Source organism: Balaenoptera physalus (assembly GCF_965194825.1).
Source record: "Balaenoptera physalus genome assembly, chromosome: 5".
NCBI lineage: Eukaryota > Metazoa > Chordata > Mammalia > Artiodactyla > Balaenopteridae > Balaenoptera > Balaenoptera physalus.
This window is the reverse complement of record NC_138884.1, coordinates 78,716,553-78,740,110: the sequence shown is the minus strand read 5'-3', so window position 1 is coordinate 78,740,110 and position 23,558 is coordinate 78,716,553. Positions and strand designations below refer to the sequence as shown.

Sequence of the window (23,558 nt, the reverse complement as noted above, 5' to 3'; positions counted from 1 at the left end):
GATACACAGGAGAGTTTATCTTGCTGAAATATTACTTCATGTTTATGGTCTGTGGTAGTGTCTATGGTTTACATAAAGAACAACAATTGGTTCACATTATTATACATGTAACAATTTTGATCTGCCCACCATAAGGTTGCGTTGGTATATTAACCAAGCGTTTTCATAAATTACAAATCAATGTCGTAATATAACTTGCACCTGGGACTGCTAGGGTGCCGCCTGAACAAATGTGCTTTTTGGTTTTTCACCGTTACCGATTTCTATGATTGTTTCAAATATGTTAACTCTTAGAAAACAGGGTCTTGGAAATGTAGAATTTTGATGCACTATCTTATATGAGTAAAAACACGCTATATTTGTAAAGCATAATTGAGTTTAATGTAATTGTTGTTTAAAAAAAAAAGTGTGCTTGCTCAGCTTATAAATACTTGACATTGTTAAAATTTGACCTGTATTCAGAAAAATCCCCAAACAGGTCTATTAAACAATGAAATATAGTATTTTATTGTCCAGCCTGTATCAAATCAGAGAAGAATTACATTAACGTATTTGATTACTTGACCTGATACCTATTTGTAACGAGCGGCCAACATGTTTCTAGTGGACAAGGCATTTGCTTTCAGCTGGGGACTGATTCGGTCTTCTGCATTTATGTAAACACACCCTAAATCAGTTTCTCTTTTGGAAAGATTATTTGGTTAGGAAAACCCATAGAGCGACTGTCTACCCCAGAGAAGAGCAACAGCCATCAGACCCTCGTGGTACTTAGCAGCACCTCCTGGTCACCGTTTGAGGTGGGGGGTTGGGGGCGCGGCGGGGGTGGAGTGAGTTCTCCAAGAGAGCAAACGATTAGCCTAGACACAGATGCCCTGGAACGCTTTCCCTATGCACTTGCTGAAAGGGTTCAACGCGTAGATTTCTCAGGGCAGCCCTGAGATGATGAAATAACCTACAATCTGAGATCGTAGGTATCAGACCCAAAGCAGTTCCCCCAAAACCTTCGCAGTTTTGCTCACTAGCCAGAGGCAGTCAGCCTCGCCTCAGCTTCCCGGGCGGCGCCGACGATCACGCAGGGATGGGGACCACCTGGCTCAGCGAATCGCCGTGATGGTTCTCCTGCTGGTATCCTCTTCACCTGGAGCCAGTTCACTTACAGACCAGTTCTGCTTCGCAAAGAAAGCCTTCTTTGCAGATCATCTCAGGGTATTTGTGCCAACCTCCGGGTGTGGAAAGTTCCCACACCGAGAAAGTCTGGCAGGGGCCCCTCCGGCGGGGACACCAGCGGGTGGCGGGGAGGGTGCGGTGGGCCGCGCAGCGCGGCCAGCGGGGGTGGGGCCCGCGCCCGGCTGCCCCCGGGAGGTCGCCTATTTAGGACGCAGGGGCGGGCAGGAGCGGCAGGGGTGTGCTGATGGCTGCCCTGGGGGACGAGGTGCTGGACGCTTACATGTACCCGGCGTGCGCCCTCTACTCGTACCCGTACCCCTACCCCTACCCGGCCGCCGCCAAGGGCAAGGGAGCGGCGGGCGGGGGAGGCTGGCGGCACCGGGACGGCGGCTACCCTCCCGTTTCCTCCTCCTCTGACGGCGCGGCCTCGTCGTCTTTCCCGGGCTACGGGCAGCTGGCGGCCGCCGAGTACTTCCACAGCTACCAGCGGGCGCAGCTCATGGCCCTCCTGTCGCAGGTGGGCCCCGGCCTCGCCCCGCGGCCCGGCCGGGCCAGCATTCGGGACGTGGCCGTGCAGGTGAACCCGCGCCGCGACGTCTCCGTGCAGTGCTCGCTGGGGCGGCGTACGCTGCTGCGCAGGGCCCGCGAGCCCGGCCCTGACCCCGAGGGCGCAGCGGGCGCGGGCGGCAGCTGCCCGGCCTCCCCGCAGCTGGTCCGCCGGGGCCCCGAGCAGGGCAGCCCGCCGAGCGGCGTCCCGCGGCCCGTGCGCTTCCCGCGCACCGTGGCGGTGTACTCGCCCGTGGCCTCCCGCCGCCTTGCTACCCTCCTGGAAGGGGCCGAGACTGCGGCGGCCGAGCAGAGGCCCGGGGCGCCGGACGGAGAGCTAGGGCCGCCAGCTGCGAGGCCCCGAGGCCCCGAGGAGGGAGAGGGGTCGGCGAGGAAGGAGCCCCAACGGCCGCAGTCCGAGGAGGACGAGGCCCAGGCCGGGGTACCGGCGAGCAGGGAGCAGCCCCCGCTGGTGGCCGGCGCCCCGGACGCCGCGGGCGAGAGGTGGTCGCCGCGGAGCCCCCAGCCGGGCAAGGAGCGCCTGCGCTTCCAGGTGAGTCCCGAGTCGGCTAGGGAACCGGCGGGGGAGCCCCAGGGCTGTGCGCCCTCCTGGCTCGCGTCCCGGTCCCCGCCCCGCGGCTGCTCGCAACACGTGGAGGCGCGCGCTCCCTTAGGCGCGGGCACTTGTGTGTGCTTTTCGGTAGCTGCTGAAGTCGTCTTTCTCAGGCAGAATTCAGTCCAGTGTAGCTTGCGTGTTGCTGCGATGGTAAAACACTGGTTGCACAGGGGTGGCCGAGGAAACGCCCTTTTAACATTCTTATTCCGAGCGTATTTGCTGTATAAAGCTCTGACCACGGGAGTGTAGTCCTGTGTTGATCCTGCACTGGATGATCTAGGATGGGTCTCGGAACATCAGAAGGTGAACTTAACAGGCAAGGGGAGTTGATTCCCAAGGATCCCACTCACACTTTCTCATTCAGTGTGTTAGAAACCGTGAACAATTGACTACTGGGGTCCTAGTCAGGATCTTCTCTTGCCCTTAAGACTCACTCCTCTTCAGAAATCTAGTAGCACTGCTGGAGCATCTCCGCTGTGCTGCATTGCTGCCTGAGAGGAGCGGGCTTGGAAGGCCAGTTGGTACTTGCCTGAAACTTAAAGGGCTGGAGCACACTGAGGGGTTGTAACCCAGGGGAGTGGAAAGGCATGAGAAGTAGGAAGAGGCCCGGAAGAGTCCTTTTGGGGTCTCTTCCAGGCTCCCCAGGGCTGTTTAGTGGGGGTGGGGAAACACAGAGGGAATCAAGTTTGCGCACAAGCTGGGCGTGATCTTAAGTCTTTACCTTCCTGGGCTTCAGTTTGCTCTCCTGTGAAATTGCTCAGTGTCCTCCAAAGTTCCTTCCAGTTCTAAAGGCCTGACTCCAAAAACTTGTTTATAATTTGTTTCTCACTGAGAGAGAAGAAGAACTTAAGAATAAGGTAATTCTACTTTTGTTCATATTATGTGTGAATTATGGCTTATCCGTATTTTAGATTCCCAGCACCACTGTTTGGTGGAAACTTAATTAGCATAGAGAACTTTTTTCAAGGTGTTCACCCAAGATCATTTTTAGGATGCAGAGTCTAATTTCTTTTCTTGAGTTTAACCACTTCATGTGTGTTCTAAGATTAGACCTATTCTACAGAGAGAAGCCCTCTCTAAAGAATCCCAAAGTTCAGGAACCCTATGTGTTTGGCTTTCCCCTTGCCTGCCTGAGGGAAAACACCTGCTTAGTAATCTGTTAATTTGCTTTATGAACCAAGTTAATCTGGTACATAAATTCCGGTGGGCCCTTGCTTTTCTACTTGATTAAGCCATTAGCTTTCCTAATGATTACATTGTGGAGACGGACTTGAACCTGATTCTACTTTCCTCCAAGATATGGAGTGGAGTTGCCAGTTTTAAGTATCAGATCCTTTCCAAGCTTCTGAGATGAAGGCTAATTCAGATGTCATGTTGGTTAAACTCTGCTATCCTTTTGCTCAGTTCTTAGAACAGAAGTATGGCTACTATCACTGCAAGGACTGCAACATCCGATGGGAAAGTGCCTACGTGTGGTGTGTACAGGGCACTAACAAGGTAAGAAGTGCCCTGTAACTGGCATCATCCTGACAAAAGGTTCAGGAGGGTTTTGCTCTAAGTTTTTCCTCTTTCCCATCACAGGTTTACTACAAGCAGTTTTGCAGAACATGTCAGAAGTCTTATAACCCTTACCGAGTGGAGGATATCACCTGTCAAGTAAATTGAATGTTTGTATTTTGTGTCTGAACTGGGTAGTGATTAGAAGATTTGGGGGTATGTTTCTTGAATGTATTTCCTAAAAGAGCCTAGATTCCCAGTGACCTGAGGTTTTGATTTCTTTCTGGAAGGAGTTGTAGAAATAATACTTAACTGGGAAACAAGGCCTTGGTGTTAGCTTCCTCCTGCTGTTGCAAACCTCGGTCATGTGAACATCTCTAGAAGCTGTTGCCTGACTTGCAGTGTGGAAGAATGTTTGCTTTGCCTGCGACTCAGCTGAATGTAGGAGAAAGTAAACTTAGAAAACAGATTATCTTTCTACTAATATGAAGTAGTAAAGGTTGATGCTTTTACCCAAATGCGTTTTATGAAGCACATACCCAAGTTAAAGTATTTAGTAAAAGCACGGGTTTTTTAAGTTTCCATTTTGCCTGTGAGTTCAGAAAGGGATTCGTTTTAAAGTAAACCTAAGTTGCTTTAGCTTTAACCCTAAGCTTTATGGGATTAACTGGTAACACGTTGCTTGTTACTATTAACTGAGCACGGCACTGTGATAAAGGGCTCTGATAATCGAAGAGGGAGAAGTGACTAAACTTGCCTGTTAATCACACAGCTAGTGGAGCTTGACTTGCCAGTAGAGACAGCCTAATCAATGCACTTGACTCCAGGTGGATGCCGGAAGCATGAACACTGCAGGGTGGGTGGAGAGAGATTCAGTATGGAAAACTTAGACTAATCTAGATCTTGGGAGAGTAGGGTACATTCTAAAGTAGGAGAGAGGAGTTTGACAATGAAAGCGAACTTTCTAACCACTCTGCTCTTGGCCCAGCAGTTGCTGCTCTGCCTCCTGCCTCAGCTTGAGGTCCTTCGGAGCAGGGAGAGGGCCAAGGTTAGCCACTGGTGCCAGGCCTGCTACTAGTTCCCGACCTCACACCTTCGATGTTGTTAAACTCCTCTCTCCTGCTTGCGTGTTCTCCACTCGTCAAGGGCAGGGAAAGATTTCCTCTTAAACTGTTTTAAAAGGAACTTCACAATTCAGAATTGAATCCTGTGCAACATGGGAGCAGGACTGCATGATAAAATGCTCTACTCCTCTCATCCTTCTCCTTGCTAGGAAGGGATGTAGACAGAACAAGATTAGCACAGGACTTTGCTTAGCGTGCATTCAGTTAGTATTTGAATGGACTAGAAAAATAACTTTGAAGTTCCAGGACATCACCAAGCGTTTATGTTCTGTATGTACTTCTCACTTTTTTTTCAGAATTGTAAACAGACTAGATGCTCCTGCCCAGTAAAAGTTCGCCACGTGGACCCCAAAAGGCCCCACCGTCAAGATTTGTGTGGGAGATGCAAAGGCAAACGCCTATCCTGTGACAGCACTTTCAGTTTCAAATATATCATTTAAATGAATGTGAAAAAACCAAAACACTGGTCCTGCTGAACGTGTGCTAGTGGAGCAGACAAGTGAGCTTTTTTCCCTGCCCCTCCTCCTCCTCTCTGCCGCTCCCTCATAATACTTCGTGAAAGGCTGTATTTGACAAAGCTGTCAAATAAAAGCATTGCAAAACAATTGATACACTGCGTAAAATCCTTAAGATTTAGGAGAGCCTGTCTTGTCTTAATAGTCTGGGCCTTTTACTTTAATATTTGTCCATTGCTTACAGAGCAACCAGGCTCTGAACGAGGTTAGTCACTTGAGAGAAAAGTGTAGAGGGACGCACATGTGAGGTTTACTACTTGTAGGTCTTGTAGGGCTGATGCCTATAAGAAATTAATTGAATAAAAAGCCATCTATTAAAATGAGCATCCTTCTGGGGGAGGTGGAGGCTAGAGCCAGGCCTTGATGTTTGAGGGGACTCTGGGGGGGGTGGGGATGGGTAACGCAGAGTCAGAACCCAGAATGGATGGCCTACAGATGATCTCGGTTTAGTAGGTGCTGAGGGAGAGAGGCTGTGAGAACTGGTGACTTGCTAATCACAGTGTCACAGGTACGGGTGGGAACAGGGTGGCTAAGGGCAGCTTTAAGATGTTAAATAACTTCACGTGGACTTCAGCTGGTAATTTGTTAACTTTAAAAAAAGGCCTCCTAAATGTATTTAAAGATTCAGTTAAAAAAAAAAAAAAGATTCAGTTAGAGGCAGCTTTATTTAGCCTTTGTCATTATGGACTTGCAGTTCTGTAAGTGGAAACAGTGTTTGGTGTCATCTAACACAGGGATTCTCATCCTAACCTGATTACCAAGCTTTCTACCTGATGACCAAGAAAACACCGAGACCCGGCACCAGCGCTCTCCCGGTGCAGGGATGGGGGTGGGGGATGACATGAGGGATTTTAACGAAATCAGAGTTGAGAGCTGTTGATTTCTTGGTTACAGAAGCCACATAATTGGAACCAGGTGCTAATTAGGCCTCCTTCCAATTTTCTAAGCATCCCATTTTTAAGTTAACCCTTACTACCTTATAGGCCCTATATAGTAAGTCTGTTAACATCTTGGATGCTTGTATATAGACAAATATGGAGAATAAAAGAAACGAAAATGAGTTTGAAGCCTCTAGAACCCTTTATAGCAAGGGGGAAGGCCTCTAACCGTATGGCTTGGTAAGGTGTTTGTAAAAAGGCAGATTCATAGGGTTCCTATCTCTACTGAATCACTACATGGAGGTGAAGCATTGAATAAGCGCCCCAGGTATTGCTTATGGAATTGAAGTGTGAAAACTACAGTTGAGTCAGCCTTGCACTTACCATAGAAAAACATGGCTGTGGGCTCTGCCCTCATAAAACTTCCAGTGTAGCGGGTAGACAGCCATTAATTCCTGCATAAAACTTGGCTGCCATGCACTATGTAAGACCTACTTGGTGCCTGGTAGGAGGAAAAAAAAGGATCTGACTTGGGGAGGTCAGGGAAGCCTTGCCTAAAAAATGACACTACAGCTGAGCTAAAGTTTGGATGAGTTGAATTAGACAAAGAGGGGAAGAAAGAACTTTTCCAGACTAAGCTAATGTGTGCAAAGGCCCAGTGGTAGAGAAAGCCAGGAGGCCACAGGGGCAGGGATGGGGATGATGGCAGGTGCAACTGATAGGCCCAGGCTGGGAGGACTCTTTGGACCTTGCTCAGGATGACTGGTTTTCATATGTCATCAGTAAGAATCCACTGAAAGGTTTTAAAGCTGTGGTGGGGCATGGTGACAGATTCACCTTTTAAAAAAAATAATCACTCCGGCAGTACGGTGGATGCCTGTAAACCTGTAAGGAGTCTTGCAAAGATCAGATAAAATGGTGGTGGGACCAAAGAGAAGTGAAGGATGAGAACTCTAGGTGTGGGTGAAGGTGATGTGTTTTGTACTAACACTATTAACTCCTGATGTGGTTGAGGGTAGGTACAGGGATAGGAAACCGATCTGACTCACATGACGTGCAAGGGGTACATAATATTCACTCTAAGCATGTGCTGAATGAATGAGGAACAATAGAAATATACCCTCAATGAGTCCTAGGACAAATTCAATGGTTATTAATACAGCTATTAAAATGCCTATTAATCATTCTTTAAGCTTAATATTGTTTGCCATTAATTTTCCTAATAGAGCAGCTAACCCTATTTTACAGCTGAGGAAAGCAAGGATCAAAATATGTGTCACTTTGAGTTAGTGGCCATTCAGACATTGAACAAAGTGGTATAAAAACTCATGATTCCTAAGAGTTATGGTGATAACATTCTAGCAATAAGGCACTGTCAAACTGTATGTATAGTTGGAAATTTATAAAATGGATTTTTCTTTGAGAGATGGAGAGGCTAGAAGGAAATATCCCAGAATACTGTTCTCTCTGGGTGTCAAGAGAAGTGATTCTAGTTTTGTTCATATTTCTTACATTTGCTAAAGTGACAGTGGATTACTTTGAAAATTTAAAAATAAGAATGCCATGAAGTACAATTATTATCACATTGATTCTTATTTCCTCTAGTGTAGGTTAAGCTGGTGGATGGGCAGTTCTCATAGACCAAAAGGAGGTGCACTCACTCTGGCTCTGGTGAGTCTGTTCCAAGAGAATGTCCGACGATTTCCTAAATTTAAGGTAGATTGTGGGGTGTACCACACCCTCCATCTTGTATCACTAAAAGTAGAAAATATTTTCTAAGTTGTGTAAAAATCCTTTGGATTTTTCTTCTTTGGAGAAACCACCAGATACCTTTTTTTTTTTTTTAGGTTTTTAAAATATTTTTTTATTTATTTGGCTGCACCAGGTCTTAGTTGCGGCACTCGGGATCTTTTTAGTTGCGGCATGTGAACTCTTAGTTGCGCATGTGGGATCTAGTTCTCTGACCAGGGATCAAACCCGGGCCGTCTGCATTGGGAGCGTGGAGTCTTAGTCACTGGACCACCAGGGAAGTACCCAGATCTCTTATCTTGTGTGATTTTACAAACGTACTGTTTAAAAATGATAAATTTAGTGGGCAAAGGAAAAAGTTTGTATGAGCAAAGACTGGGCTCTGATTGGAACTAAATAAGGTGTTTAATAAATTAAGCATTTGATATATTTTGTTAATAAATGTAAACTTTGGACCCAGAGGACAAGGAGCAAAAAATTATAGGCTTTAAGGAAATCTGATTTGCAAAAGGACAATCCTAATGACTTTACATCTGCATCTTGCTTTCTGCATGTGTGTTAATCTTTATTACATTATTAATAGACTTAGTTACATATAAATAGGAAAAGGAAATTTCAACTGTTTGGAAGGTTTGGTTTGGGTAATTAGTCAATTGAACTGAATCTGTTCTCCCCTTTTGAAGGAAAATTATTTTTAAGAACAATGAAGGCAACATTTGAAAAGTTCCTTAATTATGCACACTCTAATCATTCATCCTTTCTTAAAATACAACACAAACCAACAGCTACAATGCTTTTTATTTTAACAAAAAGGATATAAGGAGGGTGAGAAAAATAGGGGATGGTAAGATAGATAGGCTGTAAAGTGTGGTGTGTCTCCAGACACCCACCCCTCTCTTCCTGCCCCGCACCCAGAAGTTATTAAATAATTTAAAGGACACCATTTACAGTACCAGAACACCATCAAAATAATTGTTTTTATCAGGGTCAAAAAATACAGTGATTATGAATGTGCTGTGACCAGTTACAGAATTTTACAGGTAACATAACTCTAGTCAGCAGTCCAGCGGCGTGCACAGGGCCCTCAGTTAATGCACTTGAGCATAATTACATTTCTGGCAGGGTCTGCACCACCAAGAAAAGGCAAAGCCAAGCATTTCATTTCTACATTCTAAACTCTGGAATCCCAGAGCCCAGTTTAAAAGAAAAGTCACAGTGGATAAGAGATGCATATAAAAAATACAAGGTGTTCCTTTCAAATCAGAGGAATTGTGGGACTACATTCATTTCTTTTACAAAATGCTATTTAAAAAAAGGACAGAGAATCCAGTTCATGTTATGCTACAGGCTTGGACAGCGAATAAGTATATTGCATGTTTTGGTAGTCAGTCTTCAGGCTTCCTTTCATCTTCCCCCATAGCCCCAGGTTCCTTTAGGGTTGAAACATGTGAGTCCTGAATAAACATATAAAAATGCATTTGCATCTCTCTCCTTGAATTCTGCAGACTTCAGGGCCTGCAAGTCATATATTTTACCATCAATGACCACAATTTTTTCTTTAGCTTTGTACACCTCTTCTTGTATAACAGTGCATTGCACAAATGTACAAGAAAATACTGGTTTTAATCTATACAGTTTCTATAATAATTATGGAGTAAAATAAGTTAACTTTTCTAATGAGAAGAGCTGACGGGCAGCATACATCTTTATTTTACATTTTAAAGTCTCTGCAGGCATCTACTTTGGTTAGTTATCAACAATCGTAACATAAGCACTGATCAGAGAACTGAGCAGCATTCCAATAACGTTAACAGATATATTATTTCTTTTTGAAATACTGGGAAAGCCCAGTTTTAAAATATTATTAAAATGTTCTAACATTTACACACTATGAAGAGTTAGATCTAATAAAATAAAATTTTTTCAAAAATAATCTTGCAGTGCTCTTTTAGGCATGCTCTGAGACGTTATCACCAAACATCCATACCTTGAAAATATGACTATCAATCACATATTCACACATCTCAGCTCGCACACACACACAATTCCTTATACAGACCAAAAACCAAAACACCCACGCCCTTATCCCACATGTTGGGGAAAAAAAAAAAAATCAATGGTTTTTGCAAAGAAGTCTTTCTGTGTATATCTATCCGACTGTATGTTCTTCATGTAGATGATTAAGTATCAGTTGTCGATTATGCTTGTGACTACGAGAAATCCAAGCATCTCTGCAGGTCTTCAGCTAAAATGAACCAGCCTCGATTTCAGCCTCATTTCACCTGCTTTCCAATGTCTCAGTATTAGAGGCCATTATTGCAGACATTCTTAGAATTCTTTTCTTTCTCCAGAAAGTAATATATTTGTATGCATCACTTTTAGCCCTTTTCTTTTCACGTAGGTAAAGTAATTAAAAAAATTCTTTCTTCATACAGTTATTGTGGGAGGTATTGGCAGCTGTTAAACGATTCGTTTCTTTTCCCCTTCAGATCTGATTCTGACGTTCTTACTTTTTTTCCTTGGTAAAGTCTGACAGTGAACTGCAAGGGTCCATAGAAGGTGCATGTTAATATTCTCGATCGCCTTCAGTTTAGTCTCTTCCTAAATGCCTGAAGTTTCTCAGAATCCAGTGCTCACCAAATTTCCAATTGGTTTGGCCTGTGCTAGGAGTTGGTATGATTGCACCATGCGTAGAGACTCTCTTATTTCTAGATTAAGTTCCATCAATTTGTAGTTGGCTTCTGACATGTCCAGGTCAGAGCCTATGACTGCAAAGCTTCCCGTCTGGCCCAGGGTCTGGTGATGGAAATAGATGTGTAACAGTGTCTGGACAGGGTCATCTTCACAACTGCCAAAGATATCGCTGGGCCAGAGAGATCTGAAAACACACAGTATTTTTAAGTCCTGAGACTCAAAGTAATTATTAAAGATAACTACTTTTAAGTTAATACCTATAAAAATAATTTCCTTTTGAATCACTGAGGATCTGTTTTAATATTTGAGCAAACATTACTGAAAGTATCACAGAATGAACAAAATCTAAAATTGGTGTCATTTCATTGGTAACTGTACAAAATAAGGTCATGTTTTCCTTTCACAAAGATATAATATTGAAACATCAAACTGAAAACCAAACCCAATCTTTCTAAACTTCCAGTTAGGTATAAAGGCATCTCCTATAAATCCCTTCACAATTTACCTGAAAGCTTTCACTTGTGCTACAGCTGATATAAATTCCTTATTTTTCAAAGTTTCAATTAAAGTATGAATGGCAGTTTCTATAGTAGTTTGTGCAGCTTTGGAAATGTCAATTTCTTCATTTTCTGAGGCAGACTCGGCTTCTTTGAGGATACTTTCCAACTGGGCAAGTTCCTCTGACATGTTGAAGACCTAAAAGAAATAAATATACCTTAAAAGGATCAAATTGTATGTTCAGTAACAACAAGAGCATTTACTTGGCTGTGAAGATACATCTAATGGTGGTAGTATTTTCTCTTAAAGATTATTTTCAACTGTTAAACTTAGTCCTTATGGGCAGTTAATATTTCAAGTTCTCTATTCAGTTGGAATAAATAATTTCAGCTGCCAAATAGTAGTCTTTAAATACTCTTGATAAAACAGGTTGTCATAAGTGTAATAACTGTTACATTGTAATAAGTTAAAATAATTGGTTGCAACCAATGTTTATATTGGTTTTAACATGTGATATATACTTCATCTTGGATAGTAAAAATACATTTATGTTATTTTTTTTGGTAACAGTAGGCCTGGAATTATGGGATGATCATGAAAAAAAATTTTGACAGTAATGAGAAGTCTATATTTTAAAGGGTTACTTACCCAGGGTATTTTATATAAACCAGTACGTGTTTATTTTTTTAAATAAATTTAACCATTTTAGAAAGCGAAGTGATTTATTCGGTGATAGTTTTGGTACCAGCGGTTGACAAGGGGGAAAAAGACTAAAGTCCCTACTTTTGAATCTATTCATGACACGATTTCTAACATTCGCAGTGTTCTTGACATGTTTATTCTTGTGTGCATTACTTGAACTATAGAAATACTATGTGGACAAGATGTTAGGGGGGTGTCATAATACAATTTTGTCTTTATTGAATTGACGTGCTTTACTTCATTTTTGATTACAGATGATCTGTTGCTGCTACTGCGACCTTTAAGGTCTCGGATCTTTTCAGATCGCTGGATATCTGCTGTCAGATTCACTAACAGGTCCTGAAATAGCACATCATTTCAAAAACCAATAATGCTTAACTGTGGGGGGTGGGGTGGGGGAAGATTCACTATAAGCGACTTTTCACTTCAGCGCTCTTGCAAGGAGATATGTATGTATGTATTTTAATTTCCTAGGATCAGTTACTAATGCCTAGTACAACTGAATATTTACCTCTGCTTCATTTTTTATTGTGTTTACTTGATTGATTAGTTTACAGTAGGCTTGGAACAGAAGCAGCAATTGAAAATGCAATTTGTATAACCTTCGGCAGAGCTCCAGTTCCTAGAAAGAAATAACACTGTGTTAAATTTAGGTGTTATTTTCCATATTTGACTAGACAACATATTTCAAATAAAATTTTATAAGTAAATAATTGTTAAAAATTTGTTCTGAGCTTTATTTTTCTGCAGTAAGCAAGTTAATATGGTATGAAGTTGATGAAAGACAGATGAAAGATGCTCTGAAGACCGGTATTAAAATAAAAATGTAAAGATTATTGGTCACATAATTCATTTTTAGTGTGAAGCACATTTTCACATTAGACAAACAAACAGAATTTTTCAGCAGGCAATAAATAGAATGCTTTAAAAAGAACTCACTAGAACTTAAAACTTTATAACTTCATAACGAAAAGAATTTACAAGTGCATATACTCTTGCCACACTGAGATGTAAATCTCACTGCACTTATCGACAAGTGCTTGATAAAGCAAAAAGTAAAACTCTGGATAACCTCTCACCTAAAAAGTAAGAATAGTTTGTCTTTAAAATGAGTTCCTTTTTTTAAAAAAAAGCAAATTTGTAATCTCACTGAAACAAGACAATGAAATTAACAAATGCACTTGGATTTTTAAAATTAAGAAATATAAAAGGAGACATGTTAGAGATGTGTAAAAAGGCAGCCGCTAATTGTACAGATTAATTATAAGACCTCATTGTCTTTGTAGGACTGAAACATTTCATGGATTAGGGTTATGCAGAACTGAAGCACACACTACTCTTAAAGCAGTCCATGACAAAACATTGCTAGGTCACAAATGGCAAATGAAAACCAGTTTGTCTGACATGGATAAGTAGTCTATAAATTAAGACAGGTCACTTACTGCTAGAATTTCCATTTGCTAAGCAAGAAGGTGATCGGGTCACAAAAAATACAAAGGAAGAAAAAGACCAAGAATTAGTGTAACAAATCATTTTAACTAGGGTCACAGATGTCCCAGGCAAACTGAAGAACATTTAAAATTACACCCAAAAGAAAAATTTATGATGCTATTTCCAGAATAAAACTTTTTAGACATTTACTGTAACAATCCAGGGTGTTTTTCACTCTTTGCCAAATAACAGCTAAATTACATTTAGGCTATAGTTTATTTCTTGTGCAGAAGCTACAAAGAATCAAACTAGTGGGATATTGGGAAAGTTGGCTACTGAAAGTGGTCTTCTATCTGGGTTTTTATAGCCTTTCCAAAGAAAAAAAAAGCCAAATGTAATAAACTTCTGTTAGTAAAGGGGAAAACTTCTGATTAGAAAATATGAAATGATTTGCTCTTCTCAGAAAAGAATTGGTTTATAATTTTATGTAACATGTATTTGCCCATGAGAAGATTCTCTCTGGCATGGCTCATTCTGGGTTGCCTACCGTTTGCTGTCTAAGTCCTAAATTTGCCATAATTAGTGCTGAGTCGGAAGGTAAAATATTGAGAGCAGTTGTGTGTTTTAAATTGCATTGCAAATGTAATTTAGTAAACCTCAGAAATTCAACCCAACTAGGTTTGAATCAAACGAGATAACGTAAAATACACAGTGAAACATCCAGTTCATGGAATATTTAAAAATTATTACATTAAAATATCTACAGCAACTTAGACCTAGTCTCATTAATGGAGAATGACTTCTAATTAAAACAGCAATCGCCATAATGTAAATATTGCTTCTAAAAGTCCTTTTTGAAATCTGCTTTTCTAAATAGTTTCCTCTGAAGCACTGTTTATATAACATTTATTCCTATCAATTTAGAAGGGATTTGCTAAGCAAAGGTGAACTTCAGCTCCGCACTGCTTACCATAAATTATGTAGATGGTCATCCTGTGAATATTAGTTGAGCACAATCCAATGTCAAACACATTAGCATATCTAAATTTCTGAGGTTTTACTTCATACAGTTTTATATGGAAACTAACAACAATTTGATCTTTTAAATATTTTTTTTCACTTCCATTAGCATAAATAAAAACTGACTCTACACACGTATTATCCAGAGCATCTACTTTGGGATGTAATGGAAAAGAAATCACTGATAAAGTTTACGATCACCACAACTGTAGGAAATAACACAGACATAATTAATTTCATAGCTCTGAATTACTAGAAATCACGCTAAATATGTTAACACTGTACATTTAAAAATATTGCTTTTTAGTGTACTGAAATTTGCATGTACAGTCTTCATTTATTTTTAATATTTATTGATTGCTTGTTATGCAAAAGACTATACTGGTATACAGCAAAAGACAATACATAATGTTGTGCAAAAAGGGACCCCCGCTCGCAAGGAGCTGAATGTGAAAGGAGACCTAAGATACCAATGAAAGTCTTCAATGTACAGAGTTTTCAGTTTTCACTTAGTAGAAAACCTCAAGCTATATTAATTGGACATAGACTCCTGGAGATGGAACTCATTTTCTTCAAGGTAGAAGGGGTATAAGAAATCACTTAGTCTAACCACCTGATTTATATGTGAGAAAAGCAGTTTGTTACTTCCTTAAGCCATAGTGGCAAAGACAGAATTAGAACCAAAGGATCTAATTCTAGTCTGGGGTTAATTCCTTATCTTGCCTCGTTTCTTTCTTTACACAGATTATTTGACAATTTCTTTATGACAGAGCAGGATTTGGAGTCAGCTTTCCAAGGTTTGAATCTTAATCTATTTACTTACTGATTTTAGATAAATTAGCTTCTCTGAGCCTCAATTTTAATTTGCATATACCTTTTCTCATTTATTTTAAAATATTTATTAATTGCTTATTATGTATCCTCATCTGTGTAATGGGGCTAATTACAGCATCTACTAGACAGAGCTGTAAGGACAGAGCTCATAAATGTGAAACGCTCAGCACAGTGCCTGGCAAATAGTTTACATTTATGGAGAGTATACTGTTATTTTCTCAACATTTCAGTTTTGTAAAACTTCACATTTTTATTACAATAGTACAATAACTTTTACAGTGACTAGAAATCTATAACAATCTGATGTTGTAAAAGGTTAGAATTCTCATGTCAAATGCAAAGGGTGTTAACTGATTAATACATGTTCCCCATATGAAGTTATACTTCTATTAGAATGATTTGTAGGTCTTAATTTTATCCTCATTTAATGTATGTGTTACATATGTGCACTTTTCTCTAAGCAAATATATGACTATTATTTTCACTGAATTTTATACCAGCAAAAACCATAATTTATGCAATCAGAATTTCAGCTTCGGAAGGGCTAGTATGAATGTATATAACATTACTCAGGTTTGTTATCCTGACCAGACTATTTATCTGTAGAGTACTAATGCAGAATGAAAAAATGTTTAAAGAGGCAGATGCAACTAAAAGTCAACTTGGACTGTCCAGATATTCATCGAGCTTATCTATGGAATGTTATTAAGCTTCAGTCATAAGCTGGCCGTTCATTTTTATTGAAGTGAATTTTTCATTACTAAGCCAATATTCCATTGAACCTAACTTTTATGAAGATTGTTCTGATAACAAAAATGAAAAATGTTACAAATATTCTTTACTTCTAGGAATATCAAGGACATTTGAGCATACATATTATTTTACCTGATACAGAAATATAGCAAAACTAAGAATAAGAAACTTACTTGTGCATCTGTATTTATCCTATACATGTCTTCTTTGGCACCAAATGTCCTCTTACAATTGTCTAACCACTGAAGAAATAAATAACAGTAAATTTTAATACAGTAATTGCACAATGCATAATGAAGTTGGTACTGTAATGTCCTGCTCATATAAAACAACAATCTTGGACTCCCCTGATGGTGCAATGGTTAAGAATCCGCCTGCCAATGCAGGGGACACGGGTTCAGGGCCTGGTCCGGGAAGATCCCACATGCCACGGAGCAACTAAGCCCGTGCGCCACAACTACTGAGCCTGCGCTCTAGAGCCCGCGAGCCACAACTACTGTAGCCCATGCGCCTAGACCCCGTGCTCCGCAACAAGAGAAGCCACCGCAATGAGAAGCCTGCTGGCCGCAACTAGAGAAAAGCCAGTATGCAGCAACAAAGACCCAACACAGCCAAAAATACTAAATGAATAAATAAATATATTTAAAAAAAAATAAAACAACAGTCTTAAAAAGTGAACTTGAATTTCTAGGACTGGCTGTAGACATAGACTTTCATCTCCATTTGAGCCGAATCATTTGTATGCAACAAACCCAAGCAGAGGATACTGTGTATGTGGCTACATGCACACGCTGGGGACGGTTTACTAATGGAAACACAATCAGCTGTCTTCTATTCCAGGGCCTTGTGGCGCTCCATTTCAGTAAAGAATATTCATTTTGTAGATTTTATTGGAAATCTTCACAACCTATACCTGACCTTTGCCTAATGTAAGATGGGGAAATGAAAGATGGGCTTCCCCTCCTGTCAATTTAATAAAGGCAACTTAGAATTAACCAGGTCCGTTTGCTTATCGGAAGTGTAATTCTCGGAAGACTTGTGTCACTTTTAATTAGTGAAACAGAAACTAAAATACATTTTAAATCTTGTTTTTGTTTCTTTTTATTTTTTCTTCCTTTTTGGACAGCAATAAATGACAAACGTTATCTCCAATGAATACTGAATACAGAAGCCAAATGTGGATTTTCCTTTTCCAGGGGCTAGTCCTAAAGATGGATATTTATTTAAGGTACCTTTTCCTCGGTCAGATAAAAAGAAAATAATAGCACTATGGTTTAGTGGGGAAAAAACACTGGAGTCATAGAATTTCCAAGCTAAAGTGAAAGCTTAGAGCCTGCAAGTTAAGCTCCTAGGTTTCGACGGTTTGATATTATTAATATTACCAGTTCTTTTGACTTCCTAGTTCTTTTTGTGTGATAGATTAAATATAATAAAACTAATATATATATATAGATGAAGTCATTAGGACTTTGAGAAAAACTACTAGCTACATTGTTTACTCTGAAAATATTTCAGTAGTAGACATTTGAAATTCTCAATTGTAGCTGTTAATGGTCTACGTGCAAAGAATGAAAATTAGATGTCTCGGTTGTTTCAAAACAATCTCTTTGACCTTACGTCCCTTTTATCCTGGTTCCTCAGCCTGCACGGGCCCTCAGGCTCTTTACTTGACAGCATCTCAGAAGAAAAACATGTTAGGCTTTCCTAGTAAGATACGGCTGCTGGCAGTCACTGTCAAAAGCTATCTAGCAGATTTCTTTATATGAGCAAAATTCTCTTGACATCTATCATGGAATCTGTACCTTAATCTTTATTCACTCAAAATGTTAAAATGCCTATACACTTCATCATCATAAGTCCGGCCCAGTTTGTCCAAGGATACTGATAAATTTGAAAAAAATAATTTCAATTGCTTATTTAATGGCTTGTTCTTACTAAATATAATTTTTTATACTGTATGCCTATGATATGGCATTTGGGGGGGCACTATTCAACGTAATTATTTCTGATTTTTATTCTGTTACAAGAAAAGCCCCAACCCGATTGTCCCATGGCTGCACACTGGCCTGAAAAAGTACAGGTCCACACCTCCCCAGTCAGTGTATACAAGATGCAGTAGAGAATACTGTGTACAGAATACTCTCCAACTCACATGTAACAGTCTTCCTGTCATGATGGATTTTTTTTTTTTTTTCCCCAAGGGATTTTTTTTACTCAAGGCTCAAATAAAGGTTAAAATTTAACTGGAGAGGCTTGGCTTCTGGGTATGATGGGGTAGCTTGTATAAGGCCAGTCCTCCAAGGACAACCATGGAAGCTGAATACCACCAGCCAGGAGGATTTAGGGAGTTAGTTAGTTAGAGAAAAGTACTGAAGGGAGCTGTACACTGATTCCAGCATTACCCCAGGGGACTTGCTCATTGATGTCCATGGGCTCAGAAGCTGAACAAAAAGCAGCGGCTTATAGTTCACTGGGCTGGGAAAACAGGGCTATCACAGGTAGTGAGGTACTGAGGGCCAAGATCCTGGAGAAAAGATAACTGCAGAGAAGGGAGCCTACCAGTCTGTGTGCAGTTTGCTCCTGGGGCACTTGTTCCTATGTTTGTCATGTGCAGGAGGAGAGGCTAAGAAAGCAAGTGATAGCGTCTGGGAGGATGAAAAGGTAAGCAGAGACTTTTTGGTCTCGTGGTGCTGGGAGATGAGATAAAAATTGTTCAATTCCTGCCAAGAGAGCAGGGTCCTGATAAGTACCCCAGGCTTTCACCTGTGATCCTTAGAAGACTCAAGGAATAATAAAAGAATGTATAACTAAAAAACTATTAGAGGGGAAAAACTGAATAATGAAAAATGGTTGATAGAAAAGAAGTTAAGAAAGGAAGGAAAAAGTAACAGAATAGATAGGATAAGAAATGGTGAGATGGTAGCTTAGGAAGGAATCAAATTCATTTTTCTCTTCCATACAAATATTTTAATTGATTTGGCACAATTTATTGAACATTCTTTTCCCACTGCATTGCCATAGCGCCTTTGCTGTAAATTATATGATTATATATGTGTGGGTCTGTTATGTTCTATTGGTCTATTTGTCTATTTTTATGCCAGCACTACACTCTTCTGAGATTTTTAATAGTTCTTACTGGATGTAGGTCTAACTCTGTTGTTTAGACCTTGTGGTTGCTCTTTTTGGACAAGATTTGGAAGACGTTTTCTGTCAAGGGCAGACAGTAAATATTTTAGGTGTTGCAAACCATAGATTTTCTGTTGCAACTATTCTGTATCACAGTGCAAAATAGCCATAGACAATAGGTAAACAAATGGGATGGCTATGTTCCAAAAAAGTTTATTTACAAAAACAGGCAGGGAGCCAGATATGACCTGAGGGCTATAGTTTCCTGACCTGTGTTCAAGACTGTAATCAGCCTGTCAATTACCATTAATATATTGTCTGAAATTTTGAATGAGATTGCATTCAATCTATAGATCATTTTGGGGAAAAATGACCTTACACCGTTGAGTTTTTTGATTCATAAACATGGTATAGCCTTCCATTTATTCGGGAGGCCTTTAGTTTCTCTCAGTAATAATTGAAATTTTCTGTGTGGAGGTTTAGCACATCTTTAAATAGACTTAATTTGTAGGTATTTGATGTTCTCCTGTTGTAAGTGGTATCTATTGCTGTATAACCAACCACCCCTAAAACTTAATGGCTTCTTAAAACAACAAGATAAATCTTTGTGTTGGCTGGGAGTTTCTTCTGGTCTTGCCTAGGGTCACTCATGAGTCTACAGTCATCTGATGGCTTGACTGGGGCTGAAAGTTCCAAGCTGGCCTTCCTCAAGTGCCCGGCATGCTGGCAGTCAGCTGGATGCCTCCACCCTCCTCCACATGGCCTCTCATCCTCCGGAAGGCTGGAGGTCAAATAGTTTTCCAGAGTTTGTTCCAATTTACACTCGGACAGGCATGATGGCAAAAGCAGAAGCTGCAAAAGACCTCTTAAGTGCTAGTCTCAGAGGTTGCACGGCATCACTTCTTAATTTGGTTGGTCAGAGCAAGTCACAAGGCCATCCCAGACTCAAGAGGTGGGAAAATAGATTCCATCTCTTGATGGGAGGAACAGCAAAGTCATATTGCAAAGAAGCGTGGACACAGAGGAGCATGATTTATGGGGGCTATTATCACAGCAATCAACCTTCTAGGATAGACAGAGATTTCTGAAGACACAAAAGCACTAACCATAATGGAAAAGATGGATTACTTGGACCTAAGTAAAATGAAAAACTTCTGTTGATCAAAAAAATGCTATTGAGATAGGGGAAATGCTAGCCACAGAGGGGGAAAAAATTTGTAATTCATACATCCAGTAAAAGGCTTGTGTTTAGAATGAAGAACTCCTACAAATCAATAAGAAAACCACAAATAACCCATTTACAAAATTGGGCAAGATACTTCAGGCACAATTCACAAAACAGCTAAATGAAGATATCTGTAAAAAAAGGTGCTCAAACAGTCATCAGACAGATGCAAAATAATATCATGAAATACTACCTCACATCCACCAAAAATGACAAAATGTTAAAAGTTGGCAATACCAAGTGGTGGCAAAGGTATTAGGGCATGGTAACTCCTGTACACACTTCTGATAGGATTGTAAATTGATGTAACCTCTCTTAGAAAACTGCTTGGCAGAATCTACTAAAGTTGAACAGATGTATACCCTGTGACCCAGCAGTTCCACTCCTAGATGGATATCCAACAGGTATGTGAACATATATACGTAAAAGACATGTATAAGAAGGTACACAGCAACATTATTTGTAACATGACCAGATCTTGCCCGATACTTTCCTGCTACTGAAAACTCTCCTCTTCTCCAATCTGTCATTACTATTTCAGTCCAGATATAAGATCACTACCCCCTTAATAAGTATTTTCTTATACCATATTCTTTTCCTGAGATTAATCCCCCAATCTAAAATTAACATCTGTCAAGGATTAAGGTTGCATCTCTATTCCATGAAGTTTTCCTATCAGCCAAAACTGACCTCTCCTTGGAAATCATAGATTTGGTTTGCATCCATTCTCTGTTAGACCTGTATGATTTGGGGAAGTCTCTTTCATTGCCAGTACTTTTATTTATAGCTATAATTTAAACATTTGTTACTAATTATTCATGCACAGTATTTGTGCTTTATATTCCTATCTAGAATATTTAGGGAATAAGAACCAGGTTTAACACTTCATTTTGCATAGGCCTTTACATGTGATAGATATTTAGTACTTATTAATGAAAGACTCATCTCCTATTCTAGGGAAAAAATGCCTGCTGTATGCAGTTTGTGTGAAAAGGAGAAACTTTTTTTCCTTTAAGTTTTTCTTTCCCTGTCAATTGAAAATACACTGGATTTACTCTCAGGGAATAGAACGGCTGTGTTTTGCAGTGCCAGACTGGAGTTAAACATTTCTTTGCAGGTAATATCTATAATATACTGCGTGCTTATTTCTCCCTTTGCTTGCCCACGTACACATACACATCACTGGAAAAAGATCACCACTTTGTCACAGGTTGCAGATTTTTCTGGACCACAACATCACTGTGCCTTTCTCAGGGAAATACTGCTTTTATACCCCCGCTTGCAATGTTGACAGCAGCTATTATAGTCTCAACACAGAAGCGTTTTATAAAGCTCATTTTCCATTAGGCTCTTAGAGGGCCAATTTCTAAAAGCTAAAGATAGGAATTTACTGTACAGAGAGCTCCAAGGCCCCAACATTCTCAGTATAACCCTGAGGCAAGTGTTAATAGGTTCTGTTTTCCATCTCAGCTATTATGCCAGGTTAGCGCTTCTAGTGTCACAAGCAACTACTTTATTTTACACAGTAAAAACAGACTGACCTGCTCAGCTGCTTCTCGTTTGGCACTGTATGTATCCAGGTGCTCTTGCAATTCCAAAACACTGAACTTGAGTGTTTCTAGCAAATCACAGGACATCAGCTGTCAAATCAGAAACACATTGATCCAGGTCACCGTTTCTGATCACAATCCTGAGACCAAAAACTTTGGTTTTCAGGCCAGCTTAAGCTGGCCTCCCTAACTGTACACTGTCCCATGCTAAGGACTGACCTTTCACTGAAACAGAGGAGAAGTGCAGTGCAATTTCAGGGATGTCAGAAGGATAAGCATGCCTTCAACTGCCTTCAAAAATGGGCTCAGGCAAAAATGGCATGTCAGTCCAGGATATACCTTAAAGGTAATACCCTTGAAGCTTTTTAAACCTTCATTCTTTAAAAACCTTAATACATAATCTACAGGCATGCTTGGACACAAGTGGGGAAGACCAGGGAGTTCTGGATTCTTCATGGGGGGAGGTCTAGCCCTCTCCTACCCGCTTTTACTCAGGAATCAGGAAAAGTACACATCTCTAGAGCATGATTCTTCAGCTTCCCCATCTAGGACTCTGTGGAGGGTGAGGGCAGGGAGAGGCCAGAATCAGAAATAGTCACAAGCCACTCCATATGATACACGGGAATTATATTCTGCTAGATATTTATAATCAAGTTGAAAATATGAACCTTCAGACTTCAAAATTCTGAATTACCTTAAAAAAAGACCATTTACTGAATGATGCCATTTCAATTTAGTTTTTATAATAAGCCCTCATGTTAAAACTTACTGTTTCAGCATCCACAAAGACTGTCGGGCATTCTGAACACATCATCATCACTTCCAGTGAACTTTTAAATTTGGTACCAATGCGTTGCAGACTCTCACCAAGAAAGCTGACTGCCTCATTAGTTATGTCTCCAAACTTTCTTTGAATTGACTATGGAGAAGACATAAGAAAAATGTTAGTATGAAATGAAAATGAAAGCCTTTTTTCATGTTTAAGTAAAAAAGCATAATTTATAATTAGAGCAACCTTTTATTTTAAAACTATTATTGTAGTGATATATAGAACTCTTAAAACTGATCTGTTTTTAGGCACTTCTTTAGGAAACGTGGTAATTTCTAAAAATGATCAAAACTGTATTTACAGAACAGTATTCCTGAAAAAAGAAACTACTGATACAGGCCATTCATCTCCCCATTCCTGAGGTTTTTTTCATTAGGAAAGACAGAAGGAATACATGCTATATATACGTTGTTGGAAATAAAGTCCTCACATGTGTGAGGAATTAGCTCTTCTAAAGTTAAGTTCTACCTGAAAGAAACTTTCAGTAAAAGTAGTGAAAAATCTCCTTGGCTATGAGCTGCCTTCTGACTTTAAGTCATCAAAATGCATCAAGGGTAATACGTTCTCAAAACTCAAGAATATTCATTCACATAAAACAATCAGACAGTGCCTGACCCATAGTGAGCACTCAATGAATTAGTATAATCAACAGTGCAATTACTGTACAAATACTTAACGTGTACCTACATGTATATGTGTAGCACCATTAGTTGTCATTAAGATTAATTAGAAAAAAAAAAAGCATAAGCCACAGTCCTCGGCATCAAGAAATTTGTATCTCTGGCACTAAAAGAATATAAATAG

At 40.1% G+C, this 23,558-nt stretch overlaps 2 protein-coding genes across 15 annotated transcripts in view; one reads left to right on the top strand and one right to left on the bottom strand.

The window, feature by feature from the left end:
• The first annotated feature begins 7 nt into the window (after positions 1-7).
• ZAR1 (zygote arrest 1) lies at positions 8-17,463 on the top strand. 4 transcript variants are annotated; one of them, XM_082462490.1, is made up of 7 exons: positions 1,104-2,266; positions 3,734-3,826; positions 3,911-3,985; positions 5,247-8,014; positions 12,241-12,322; positions 15,182-15,234; positions 17,151-17,463. In XM_082462490.1, exons 1-4 carry the CDS (start codon positions 1,412-1,414, stop codon positions 5,388-5,390), a joined length of 1,167 nt encoding a protein of 388 aa, XP_082318616.1. In that variant the 5' UTR covers positions 1,104-1,411; the 3' UTR covers positions 5,391-8,014; positions 12,241-12,322; positions 15,182-15,234; positions 17,151-17,463. The 4 variants fall into 4 exon arrangements, with proteins under 4 accessions (XP_082318619.1, XP_082318618.1, XP_082318616.1 ...); XM_082462491.1 differs by lacking the exons at positions 12,241-12,322; positions 15,182-15,234; XM_082462492.1 differs by lacking the exons at positions 12,241-12,322; positions 15,182-15,234; positions 17,151-17,463 and having other exon boundaries at positions 14-2,266; positions 3,911-3,996; positions 5,247-5,383.
• The window catches only part of FRYL (FRY like transcription coactivator), a 295,730-nt gene continuing 281,044 nt past the window's right edge, over positions 8,873-23,558 (bottom strand). For 9 of the 11 annotated variants that reach the window (XM_082462445.1, XM_082462454.1, XM_082462452.1 and 6 more), the window contains 7 exons: positions 22,695-22,844; positions 21,917-22,015; positions 16,198-16,266; positions 13,429-13,446; positions 12,498-12,608; positions 11,292-11,482; positions 8,873-10,970 (listed from right to left, as the gene is read on the bottom strand). In XM_082462445.1, the coding sequence (XP_082318571.1) occupies positions 10,712-10,970; positions 11,292-11,482; positions 12,498-12,608; positions 13,429-13,446; positions 16,198-16,266; positions 21,917-22,015; positions 22,695-22,844 (897 nt within the window). In that variant the 3' untranslated portion in view covers positions 8,873-10,711. The remainder of the gene's footprint in view (positions 10,971-11,291; positions 11,483-12,497; positions 12,609-13,428; positions 13,447-16,197; positions 16,267-21,916; positions 22,016-22,694; positions 22,845-23,558) is intronic. The other 2 variants (XM_082462448.1, XM_082462450.1) reach the window with 1 other exon arrangement.